The sequence below is a fragment of the Elephantulus edwardii genome, unplaced genomic scaffold (assembly GCF_000299155.1).
Source record: "Elephantulus edwardii isolate Elephantulus edwardi_28Jun2011 unplaced genomic scaffold, EleEdw1.0 scaffold00017, whole genome shotgun sequence".
Lineage (NCBI taxonomy): Eukaryota > Metazoa > Chordata > Mammalia > Macroscelidea > Macroscelididae > Elephantulus > Elephantulus edwardii.
The window spans coordinates 29,018,958-29,031,729 of record NW_006399767.1 but is presented as its reverse complement, the minus strand read 5'-3'; the positions used below and the strand labels follow the sequence as shown (position 1 = coordinate 29,031,729).

Below are 12,772 nucleotides of genomic sequence, written 5' to 3'. Positions count from 1 at the left end.
AAGGCAACCCCATTTTTCCTTGTCTTTTCATCTCCGGAGTAATATATCATATGATCATCAGACTCAAAATGCCCCATGCCAGTCCATCTCATCTCTCCAATGCCTAATATGTCAATATTTAGAGGGAGCTTATTGGCCAAAAGATGAAATCCAGCTTGATTGACACTGAAAGGAAGTGGCCAAGACAGACAAGAAGTGGCCATAGAATTTTAAAAAGAAAAATCCCAGTTGCACTGGGCTGACGTATCCACAGGAGTCACAAGGAAAGACACATGGCAAGGGAAGGCAAAGAGTAACATTCTCAAGCAACATAACATTTTCTATGAATTGGAAATGGCAAATCCCCAATGGGAAGTAGTTTACAGCCAAAGACAATGACCAAAACAACAGGAAGCAATTCTTGTAGTTCCCACTAAAGGTTAAGAATGGAAGAAGCCCTCCTTTCACTTACGGCTCCTGAGTGGGCTTTCTCCGCAGAGAGGGCAGGACCAAGCTCAGTCTCCTCATGATAATCGTCCCCATAGCCATAGGTGTAATCATAGGGCCCTTCTGGGCTGTCTGTGCCTCCCTCCCCATATTCCTCTGCCCGGAATCTGTCAGCTGTTGGAGGGACCTGGAGCTCAGCCTGCTCCTTCCCAGGGGTAGGGAAGAAAAGGAGGTAAATGGAGGCATTAGAGAAGAGTGTTTTTCCCTGGACCCCAGGTGGGACACTTTCTACCCAAAGACTCTGAGTAATCGGGACTGGAGTCCCTGAAAAGCTAAGCCATTGGTCATGTGGAAAAGGAATGGCCATCAAAGGTCTAGGGAGGAATATCCAGAAAATGGGCCAGGTAGGAAGAGATGGTGGATGACAAGACAGGTGGCCGGAGGGCTGGACACAGAGAAGACAGTCCATGGACAAAAGAGTGCAGGCAGTGGTCAAAGTGATGGATAGAGAGACAAGGAAAAGATAAAAAGTGACAGCACTGGACAGGCTCCTGGGAATAGAAATAAGACACACCAAGTTTGGCCATTTGACATCAATATAAAGAAAAAAATGTCCTAGAATGAAGGATTCACAAAAGGAGACATGGACACTGAGGGAGTAAGGCTATATACATTGAAAAGCGAGTACATCCATAGGTCTGGAGTGACCAGAGAGAGAAGACCATAGATACGACAAAGAGCCCTCCGGCCAGAGGAGAGGCTGCTTCACCAAGATGGCATGGGGCAAGGGGAATGAATCACAGACGTCCAGAACCCCCAGCTGAGTGAGGGCAGGGATAAAGTTACCTCCTCAAGGGGCGGAAAGGGGCTTGACTCCAACATTCCTTCCTCTTCACCTGGAATGGGGTCCTAACTCCAAGGGAAGGGGGAAGAGCAGAGTAGCATGGGGAGAGGGAAGGAGAAAGGAGTTAGCCTGAGGGGAAGAAGGCAAAGCAGCACCTGTCCACCCCGGAGGGCAGTGTCTGTCCCATGCTGGGGGGTGGGGGAAATCTCAGATCTTGCAGCCCCTTTGGAGGGAGGACAGTTTGAGGAGAATGAATCTCCCAGGCTGTGGGAATTTGGGGGCAGAGATCTGGATGCCCCGGCTCTACCTGCCGGTAACCACTGCCTCTGGTCCTGGAGGGGCCCTGGGCAGCAAGGGGAGCTGCCCGCTGAGCTGGGCGCCGGGAGTGGGGAGGCTGACCCCGCGCTGGGCTGGAGCCCCCAACTCGAGAAGGCCTTTGGCCTGGTGAAGGGGGTGCCTGTCGAGGCGTTGACCTCTTGGCAGGTGAGGTAGGTTTTCGGGGAGGGGTCCGGCGCCCCCTGGGGGAAGGGGAGGCCCTGCGGCTGGGGCTCCGAGACCGCTGCAGCAGAGAGACATGGGAAGGGACCATAAGTAAACGAGCCCCAATAACCTAAATATATGGCGTCTCTCCCCACAGTTTGGGGAAGGAAGGAAGGTGTCATAGGAGAAGCTGTCATTGGGGCAGTAGGAAGAAGGCGAGAAAAGAAGGGGCCCTTCAGGTTTACCTGATAGTCAGGGGTTGTTCCCGTAGTCATCTCATCATAATAAGGGGGCTCGTAGTCATAGTAGAGAGATTCAAGAGGCTGGGATTAGGAACGGGGGACGGGAATAGGAAGAAGGGGACAGGATAATTGGAGGAATCAGAAGGAAAAGGTTAGAGAGCAAGGGATGAAGACAGTGTGGGGGTTAGGAAATACGAGGCACAGAATCGGGAAACAGGCAATAGAGGATAAAATGGGAGGTTGGGAGTCAGGAGAGACATGGGAGAGAGGTGGGAAAGGGGGAATGGATCCCACATGAGGGGCAGAAGCAGACATGATTAAGAGATTGATTCTTCCATCCTCAGACCAAAGACCCCAAATCATATACAACATCCTAATCACCAAGACCCTACCCACACCAGAATCCTCTTCCCTTCCACACACAGCACCTAACCCTTCACTGCCATGTGGAAAGGGCTCAGAGGCAGGGCTTCCTGTATCCTAATTCATCACCCTTTCAGGATTTCCTCTATCTTCGGTTGGTTCCCATCTCTCCTCTTTGGCGTTACCAATTCAGCATCTCTCTCTTTGTCTCTCCTCTACCCTGCTCTCTCAGCTTCCCTCCCCTGCCCATGCCTTTTCTGATTCTTTCTCAATATTTGAAGTAAAGGATGGGAAATCTGAGCACCCAGTTCTAGGAAGACTACTAGATACAAGCAGGGGACACAGCTCCCAGGCACAAATTCTTCATAATAATTCTTTTTATTTTTAAGTAAAAATAAAAAGGTTGATGAATGAGAACTAGGGAAGAAGGGTAGATGGGGAAAGGAAGCATGGTGGGGAAAGGGCTCAAGGGGACATTAGAGATGGGAGAATGGGAGCCCCAAATGGTTTAGAAACTCTGAACTTTAAAGGGAATGCCCCTGGGTCAGATGCCTGGATGTCTTTTCCTCCTCAAGACATGCTAAGGTTAGGTTCTCCTATCCCCCTCACCTGTCGTTGGGGTTCCTGATTCTGTGGTCTATGAAGTCTTGATGGTTGCTTCTTTGCAGATCTCTGGGTTCTGTGAGGCTGCTGGTTCTGAGGTCTCTCCCTCTGGCCCACTTCACACTCCAGCTCCTTCTGCTCACAGGATGCATAGGCAGCCTGGACCCCTGGGACAATGACAAGTTCCTGGACATCACCCTACAGAGATATAAGGAAAGACACCAATGGATGGAGGCAGACAGGATTTCAGAGAAAGACAGAAACATAAAGGGTTGAAGGGAAGTCATAGGTAAAATTATATAATAGGAGGTCATTATCAGCCCTTCCATTGTTGTCCACAAGTTCACTGGATTTTACCAAGTTCTGGAAAAACTAGTAGGATAAGGAGATTTATGCCTATTTTTCAGAAACATCCCATTCAAAGAAACTCAAAGAAGCACTGAGTGACCCAAGGTCATGCACAGTGCTAGAGTCAAGACCAACCAACTTCAGGTTCAACACACTTTGTCTACTTTCTACTTCTTGTAATAATGCAGGGGTCTGTTCACAGAGGGCTCTGGCAAGAGTGATCCAGCCTTGGCTGCCTTGTCGTGCCAGTGACAGTAACAAGAATCATCAAATCTTTGGAAATGAGGAGTGAAGGAGACTTGCTTCTGGATTCCAACAGCACTTGTTTGTACCTACACATAGCACTCTGTACATTCTTTTTTGTACTGTAGTTTAAAGATACTGTTTCATCCCCTGAAACAAATCAGGAGCTCCTTGGGATGGCAAAGACCTTATATTATTCTTCTGTGTTCCCTTTGGCATTGGACCAGCAGATATTCATTAAGTGTCGGTTAGGTATGTGGGTAGTGGATGCATACGTGTGTATGTATATGGCTAAGTAGGTGAGTGTGTAGTCTAAAGGATATGATAGGTAAGCTCAGGATAGATAATTGCTGAGTGGGTAAAGAGGGGGTCTGCAATGTATGACTGAATGGGAGGTTTGAGGGACAGTCAATGAATGTGTATATGAATGGATTGAAGGGTAAATAGATCTGAGTGGCAGGGAGATGGGTGGACTGGTGCTAAATGGACAGGGGTGGGTGTGTGTGTGTATGTGAGAGAGAGAGAGAGAGAATGAATATGAGAATGGATGGGTAGGTGGGTTAGCAAAAGAAAGAATAAATAGGTGTATTGCAGGACTGAATAAATGGATGTATGGATAGTAATCAGAAGCAGGAGTGGCATCCACTTCCACAATAGCTTGCCTCTGGAAACCCTATGAACCTGGAGAAAGGATGAAAGTTAACAACACTACCACCAATAACAGCATAGAGACAGAGAGAGAGAGCAGTTGGCCTAGCGGACAGAAAGCCATGCTCCCAAACCAAAAGTGGGTGACTCTACTCTGAGGCCCTCAGGCCTGCCTTTAATTGTTTTTGGTGAAACAGTCTTCTAGGTCGTGTAACCCTGGTACGTCCACTTGCTGTACAAAGGTAACTTGTGGTTGCTATGAAGCCGAATACTGTTACCCATGGTGGAGAATGTTTGGTGATGCTCCCTGGTTGAAACAAGCTTGGAAGCAGGAGTGGCATCCACTTCCACAATAGCTTGCCTCTGGAAACCCTATGAACCTGGAGAAAGGATGAAAGTTATACAGCAAGTGTCCAGGACTTCCGTTCATAGGGTCACTATGAATCGCCTGCAACTTGACAGTACTTAACAACAACAACAACAGCATGGATAGTAAAGACTGAGTTGGCTATGCACAGTCTTGCCTTGCAGTGGGAATCCAGTTCTCCTAAAGAGAAAACTACCCTTGGAGACAAGAAATGGAGATAAGCTCATGAGAAGAAAAACAAATATTAGGGAATAGGAAGGTAGGTGTTGGAGCCGTGGGACAAGAAATCACATTCTTCTCTGATTGTTCTGGTTACCTCAAAGACTTCCTCATCCAGGATACGGGCACCAAAGATAATCACTCCATGGGTATCCAACACAGGATGAGCACTTCGGGGTAGAGGGCGAGTGACCCGCTTTTTGCAATCAATAATAAGAGTGACAGACTGGCCTTTCACAGCCACAGCCACACGGTGCCACCTGTTTGTGGGGAAAGAGTTTTAAGTGACTGATTGAGAATGAGTAGAGTCTGAGGAGCAGTTGATGGAAGAGTTGAAGCCAAAGGCAATAATAACAATTTTCTTGTTGTTAAGTTATTGTCAGATGGTACCTGATTCATAGCAATCCCATGTAAAACAGAACAAAACACTGCCCCATTCTGCATCATTCCTGTGATGTGTGATCAGACCATTGAGATCCACAGCACTCTCACTGGCTAGTTTTTGGAAGCAGATCATCAGACTTTTTGTCCTAATCCATCTTGATCTGGAAGTACCACTGAAACCCACTCAACATCATAGCATCATGCACACTTCCACTGACAGATGGTATGGGCTGCACATGATGTTCATTGGCTGGGAAATGAACCCAGGTTTTTCTCAGGAAAGGCAACAATTCTACCACTGGGCCACCACTGCCCCCTAGTGATCATAATACTAAGCCCAAGCCACTCCATTAGACTGCTCTAATTCTCCTCTGGATTTCCAAGGCTTTAAGTTTAATGAGAGTAGATTGCTTTATCTTTCTCCTGCAGAGCAACTGGTGGATTTAAGCCAGCAATCTTTTGATTACACTACACTACCAGGGGTTCTAGTAATCTTGGGAGCTACTGATTATCAAGTGTTTAACAACACCCCAAACACCACGAGGAGCTCCAGTGGCCCAATTGTAAGAAACTGCACTGCAATCACCAAAATATGTGGTTTGAATCCATTAGCTGCTCCTGAAAACCTGCTGGCGGACCAGCTATGAGTCAGCTCTGACTTGATGGCACACAGCAACAAGAAGCATCATGAAATAATTTTGTCATTTAATTTAACTCACAATTCTGTCATCCCACGGTTTGAATCCACCAGATGCTCTGCCGGGGAAGGAGGGACAATCTCCTCCTGTACCAGTCAGATCTGATTTGACGGTACACACACAAAAATAATAAAATAAAAAAAAAATTTAAAAAATTCTGTCATCCCTATTTGATGTAAAAACTGAGGCTAAAAAAAATAATTTTTTAATTTTTTTTTTAAACTGAGGCTAATAAACAATTTAGTAATTTGCTCCAGAAAAGTAATTTTTCTCAGGCACAAACTAGTGTTACGTGCAGAGCAAGAATTCAAACCCTAAAGTCCAAAGTCAGGGCTAGAAATTACTAAAGTTTGCGCAGTGGGTTAGTGAGATGTGATCAAAAGGGTTTCTCTGTTCAGTATGTGACAGCCAAAGGGGAGCTCCTGAAAACTAGACCTAGCAGGCCAGAGGAGCAATCTTAACTTACTTGCCATCTGCTAAGTTGATGCCTCGGAAGACTGGCTGAGCCGGGGGTTGAGGCCGCCCAGTCTGGTCCTCATATAGGAAGCGAACAGGCCGGCCAAGCTCCAGGCCCAGCTGCTGGATGCCCTGGGCACTGTAGAGTGTCAGGAGCGGAGCCTGGAGGCCAGGCTGGGTCCGAACAACAGTCAGCAGAGAGAAATCTTTGGGAACACCACCTGGTATCCGAGAGAGAGACAGACAGACAGAGACAGACACAGGTGAAGTGAGAGGCCATGGGAGGAGCCACAAGCCAATTTCTTTCTGGTGTCTGATCTCAGGACCCACCCAATGGTTGCCACAAGCTTGCCTGATCCCATCATTTCACTATACCTGGGAAGAGCTGGCGAGTGGGTGCACTAAGCTGGGCAGGTCGGGAAACTCGGTAGGCCACATCAGCGGGACAGATGCCTTTTGTCCTCCTGACACCCTCAGGCATGGAGGGAAACCTCAGGGCTCGGAGTACATCCATAGATGGTGCACCTAGGAGAATCCACAGGAGTCAAGAAGTGGGTCACACTGTCAGGAGAGCACTACAAAGAGGACATGTGGGGGAGTCTGTATGGGTGAGAACCCAAGTTACTTGGATGAGAGAAAAGCAGCATTGGCAAACGTTCAACTCTACGCCTATTCCTGCCCACTTTCACTTCACTGTTCCTCTTACTGTCTCTCTTAGTCTTAGTCTTATAGCCTGTGAATCTGCTTCTCTCAGCATCTCTCTCTTCACTTATATAAAAAGATAAGAAACAGCCCATATATATAGCCCTTAGTCACCTTTCAAGACTAGAACTAAAATCAATGACAGAACAATTACATCCATTATGAGTAGGGTTGCACAGCCAATTATTGTAATTATTGTCGGTAAGTTGGACACCTGTAAAAGTTGAATTGGAAAAACGTGTGACATATTTACAGTAACAACAAAAGTAGTTGCTGTGGCTATTTATACACAGACTCCCCAAAAGGCCATGGTTCCTTGGTTTGCAGGCTCAGAGTCATGAATTCCTAAGACATCCCAATTAATTGGCCTAATTATGTGTTTAATTTTTAATTACATATTTAATGTTTCTGTTCTACCTCCTAGTTCATTGCATCGTATCTGGGGATCTTAAAACCTGGCTGGTGTTCACCCAAAGTGCAGGAGTTAGTCTCTGTTCACCTGGAGAGAAAGGAGGAGTGTCAGGACTAGCACAAGGAGACAAGAATGGAGACAAGTATGGCTATTTGCTTCTGCAAACTACTCCCTCATCTGCCATGAGACCAGGAAAAAAAAGGATGATGTCCACCTATCATCACTCAACATTTTCATCAAAACTTCCATGTGAACAAAAGACGGGAAATGCTGAACAGAACTGCAAATTTTCATAGCCTCTAGACTTTCTGCAGCCACGAAGGTTAGAAGAATCCTTGGAACTACCACCTTTAAAAACCAAAAAAGATCCCCTGAAGCCATCTTAAAACCATAATAACAGTCTCACTTAACTAGTTTATTTTTAAAAATAAGAAGTCTGCCTTGAACATTGTGCTCTTTTAAGAACTCTCTATTTGGGATCAAACTGACAAGATCAATTCCAAAGTTTAAACAGAAACTCTTAGGGGCCAGAAAGTATATTAATGAGGGAGGAACAAGTCAGAAAAGGAAGGTGAAAGTGTTGTGCAAGCATATAATCAGTATCAGTAAACTATAGATGTGGAAGCTCTTAACCTGGTGTATTCTCACGATTGGTGTATTTGCTGTGTATTCTCAACAAGAACAGAATTAATAAAATTTAAGAGAAAAAAAAAATCTGAACTCCCCATCCTTCTTCCATTCTCTATTAAGTGTATTCTCTTTGTATCTCTTGGTCTGTTTCCTTAAGCCTCTGTTTCCTCCATCCCCATCACATTCTATCTAGTTCATCTTATTCTTTTTATTTTTCTCTCCTTCTTACTCCCTTTCCGTATCTCTCATTCTCTAGGTCTCTGGCTTCTATCCCACCTCCAGCATAAACAACATCTGGGCAATCGATCATCCTGGGCACGCATGGGAGGTGGGGGCACCAGGAAGGGAGCACACAGGCAGTTCAGTAGGGACGGTGCTTCAGTCACTATACATTCACAGCTGTGTAAGTGGGGACAACACGGATAAACCCAGGAAGAAGACACAAGAAAGAGCCACCCCAAGAGCCTGTGCCCCCTAGACTGGGAGATGCTGGGTGAGGAGCAGTGGGAGGGGGGAGCCTGAATCTGCCACGCAGAGGATGGAGCAGGTCCAGGGCCCCGAGCCACACATCTGTGTATCCCATCAGAGTCCTTGCCCAAAACCCAGGCAAGCTCCCCACACCTGGAACCTCAACCCAGCCCCACCCCACCCCCATCACCCCAGGATTCAATGATTCAAGACCCAGGCTACCAGCCTTGGTCACTTAGAACTCAGCTTTCTGGGGTTCAAACTCTCTGGAAGGCAAAAGAAAGACAAGCTCTCTTCCCTTATTTGTCCCCAAATACACACACTGCTCACACCAGCAGCTGCTGATTGGACAAATCCCAAAGAGAGTTCCAGCAAAACTTTCATGGAAGTGTGGTCCAGGGTAGGGGCCAGAGCAATCAGGAGGGCAGAGCTGGGTGGAGTGGGTGAGGTGGAGCGGGCAGGCAGAGAAAAGGCCCTTTGAGTCCAGGAGCCTGGAAACCACCGCCTTGCCCCCCCAACCCCCGCCGGAGACCAGCCCCCGCATGTGGCGGCTCCGCAAACACCAACACACAAGGGCAGCTTTGAGAGACCGGGAGTGAGTGTAGCAGAGACACAGAGACTCACTGAGACCCCAGGCCAAGGAGACCTCAGAAGGCCCCCACCTCAACCAAACCCCAGGAAAGTACAGCTCAGTCCGACAGACAACCTACCCTCACGTCCACCCATAGTCTTCTCTCCTCTAGCTACATACCTGCCCCACTGTCTTGCTGTCGTGGGGTCTCCCTACCTCTTCCCTACAAACTCCTGGTCAGATATGAGGTTCATTCTTTAATCTTATGAATTCCATAGTGATCCATTTCCTTTGAGAGTCTCACCCCCACTTGCCCAGTCCCAAAATATGAGACAGGCTCTTTCAGCCATCCTCCTGCCTCCACGCTAGTGAGTCACCTTCTCAGCTAAGAAAGATTTCTAGAGTCCACAGACATTATACAGCACTCTGGTGGCCTAGTGGTAAGAAGCTGTACTGCAATTCCAAAAGCACCTGGTTCAAGTCCACCAGTTGTTCTGCAGGAGTAATATGGGCAACCTCCTCCCATTATTTGCCTCTAAAAATCACCCACTGGGGCGGTCAGCTATAAGCTGTTTCCAACAATGGAACACAATAACACAAAGACATTATACATGTTATTTTTCTGGCCCTGTGTCTCACGCTCCTCTCATAGTAGAAGCTCTTTCTGTAATAAAATCTAACCCATTATGCTGCCATTTGGGTCATTTTATTTTCTCCAGTTAAAGGAGAAGAAATGAATAGTCAAGTTATACTCAATTCAGTCCCCACAAGTAAGGACCTTGCTCTGGCCTACCTAGCATCCAGGTGCTTCCAGCTCCCCCTTCTCTGACACTAAATCCCTTATGCTATGAAGCAAGACTTTTCAGTCCTGGGAAAAAGGAGGAAAAAAATTGGGGTAGTGGGCATCAGGGTCCCAGGGGAGCCTAACTGGCCAGAGGGGGAGGACTGGAGCAGGAATGCAAAGAGTTGGCTCCAGCCTCAGACACCTGATCCCCGCCTGTCCGGCCGCCGTCCTGTTGGCAGTCAGCCCCAGTGCTCCCCAGAGCCAGCCGCGTGGCAGCATCGAGGGCACAGGGAGGGGGAGGGGGATGCAACCACAGAAGCCGGTGAGACAGTCTGGGCATCCCTTCCTTCCCAACTTACTAAGATCTACTCAGACTACAGACACTTCCACTTATCCTAAGGAGGGTGACTCAGAATCCAGAAGCAGATACACACAGCACATACACACAACTCTCACCCATCATTATCTCTACTATCTACTGCTCTCACTCCCAGCTCAGCACCAGACTGGACCAGACTAAGGCAAGCCATCTCAGTTATCCTAGGGAACCAACTTTGTGGTCCTGCTGAGATTCTTAAAGGTGATCTGCCATCTTCTAGCCTTACCTGCTCTCTCCATGTCACTTCATGAAGAGAAAGAGATCTCTACCTGGGTCCAAGGAACTGGGTACTCTGTCCCACTTCCTGGATCCTTGGAGACCCTCCTCAGTTCTGAACAGCAACAGCTGCTGTCTCTCCTTAGGGATCTGGAACTTTGTTCCCAAGAGTCCTGACTCCTCTTACCTGCACAGGTGGGGGCTGTGCTCAGCCCCAGCACCAGTGGTATCAGCAGGAGAAGGCGATGGCAGCGGCTGCACGGCTCCATGGCCGGACGTCCGAGGCTGGCAGGGGAGCGCCGGCTGGGCGTCCGGCTGGGCGCCTCGGACGCCAGGTGTTGGAGGCCACCGGTTGTTGGACAGTTCTCAGCAGCCCAGTTGCATGCAGCGAGGCGCCGTCGGGACTCGGTGCGACAGCTCCCTCCTCGGTGGCTGAGGCCGCTGCTCTTGTGTGTCCCCGGCCACCCCAGTGGCCGAGAGCCCCCACCACGCCCACGCCCCCGGCCCAGCCCCCGCCTCCGGCGCCCGCCCACTGCCACCAAGAGGGAAACCCCACCCTCGGTCTCCACCTGGGGGTGCGGGACAGAGCCCTCCCCTGCTGACCCTTAGAGTGCTCTCCTGCAGCACCTCCGTAAACTGTAAACTGTACCCTCAAAGTCTCTTCCAGAACCCAGGTAACTCGTTTCTAGCCCCTTCCTCTTCTAGAACCCTGATGTCCAGTCAGAGGCCCCCTCCCACCCCACTGGAGACCAGCACCCCTTTTTTTCCGGCAAGGGCCTGGGCGGGATTTAGGATGCAGTGGGAGGGAAGAGGCGGTCCTAGGGGGTCGCCAGCCCGCCCCCCCCCCATCAAGTCTCGGTAATTACTTCCTTTCGCCCCGCCCCATGTAATTACAGAGCAGGGCCTTGGGCTAGGGTATTTATAGATGAGACTATAGATAGAGACTGGAGACCCGCAATGCCACAACAGGGAAGGGGGAGGATTGGGCAGCTACTCTGGCCCAAAGGGATGAAAATGGATGAACTAGGTAAGGGAGTCAGGGACTCCCAGGTGGAGATACTGATACTTTTAAGAGTCAAGGGAAGGTCGACACCAGTTGGGGTAGTTCGGGCAAATAGGGTCACCCAGGGACGTGGGAGCGCCTGCAGGCAGGCAGTTCCCCGTAAAGGCTGCCACACCGAGCACCTAGCACGCCCCCATGAGCGGGCACAGAGCCGGGTCTGCCCGGAGCCCGAGGTGCGGCCGGAGCGAGGGCCCGAGCGAGGCGCCGCCGCCTGCTGGCGCTGGGAGCGCACAGGGGAACAAGGCGCGCCTTTGAGAAGAGCTGCCCCCCTCCTGTCCCGGCTTGGGTCGGCCCCGCCCCCAAGCCTGGCACACATAACCCCCCCACAAAGCATGCCTTGTCTCCCCCACCCTGTGCTTTCCTCTCGGGCCCCAGAGAACCTAGGAAGCAGAGCCTGGGGAATGTGTCCGGAGCTCCTTACCGGAGATAGCCCCCAAGATCATTGCGGTGCTGCCCCCCCCCCATACGGTTACCCCAGCCCAGAAAAGCAGTGATTTTAATTTGAAAGCGATTTTATGTATGTAAGAGAAAGGGGAAAGGAAACCCAAAGAGAAAAGCTGCTGGGCAAAAATCATGCAGCCCCATCAATCCACCTCTTCTGGGTGATCACCTCCCCTCAATTCTCAGGCCAGGGTTCTTGTCCCCATCCTACACCAGTGTGCCCAAGGCAGAGAGTAGCTGTGAAAGGAAGGTCCCAAAGACTGCACTCCTCAAACAGTACTCTGCTCTCCCAGCCCTATCTAAGGGCATCAAAATCCAGGCCCTTTCCCTCTACCCAGAGTAAAGACATGAGAAGCCCGGGGGAGGGAATGGAAAAGGCCAGTGCTTGGAGGGCCCCAGGTACAGATGACCTTGGGGGCCCTGCCTTTCCCAAAAACCCACCTCCACCACTGGCATTTCTTAGTCGACCTGAGGAGGTACAGTACTTCTTTTGAGTCCAACTCCAAGTTTCTATCTTCAGAGAAAATTAAAAATAGCAAATAGGTTCCACTGTCCCTTAACCACCACTACATTTTTATTTTTCAGTCTGACTGCAGAAGGTGGTGAGTGCAAAAGGAGACTCCAGGCAGAAGACACTGACAGGACCCTCTCCCTCTCCCAGAATGGCCCAGCTGCTAGCTTTAGGAGGGGGAAGGCTTGTCAGAGTCCTACTCTGGTGTACATCAGTTTGGGGGGCCTGCCCCCCAATATCCCATTTCTGGGGTGCTCCCCATTTCCACTCTTCA

At 49.4% G+C, this 12,772-nt stretch overlaps 1 protein-coding gene across 3 annotated transcripts in view; it reads right to left on the bottom strand.

Moving 5' to 3' along the window:
* Nucleotides 1-10,752, bottom strand: part of COL11A2 (collagen, type XI, alpha 2) — a 36,017-nt gene extending 25,265 nt beyond the window's left edge. Inside the window, exons 1-8 of one of the 3 annotated variants that reach the window (XM_006882100.1) lie at nucleotides 10,671-10,752; nucleotides 6,697-6,846; nucleotides 6,332-6,542; nucleotides 4,881-5,043; nucleotides 2,965-3,156; nucleotides 1,996-2,073; nucleotides 1,273-1,335; nucleotides 452-631 (exon numbers count right to left, since the gene is read on the bottom strand). In XM_006882100.1, coding sequence (XP_006882162.1) covers nucleotides 452-631; nucleotides 1,273-1,335; nucleotides 1,996-2,073; nucleotides 2,965-3,156; nucleotides 4,881-5,043; nucleotides 6,332-6,542; nucleotides 6,697-6,846; nucleotides 10,671-10,752 — 1,119 coding nt within the window. The remainder of the gene's footprint in view (nucleotides 1-451; nucleotides 632-1,272; nucleotides 1,336-1,995; nucleotides 2,074-2,964; nucleotides 3,157-4,880; nucleotides 5,044-6,331; nucleotides 6,543-6,696; nucleotides 6,847-10,670) is intronic. The other 2 variants (XM_006882101.1, XM_006882102.1) reach the window with 2 other exon arrangements.
* Between the last annotated feature and the right edge of the window lie 2,020 nt (nucleotides 10,753-12,772).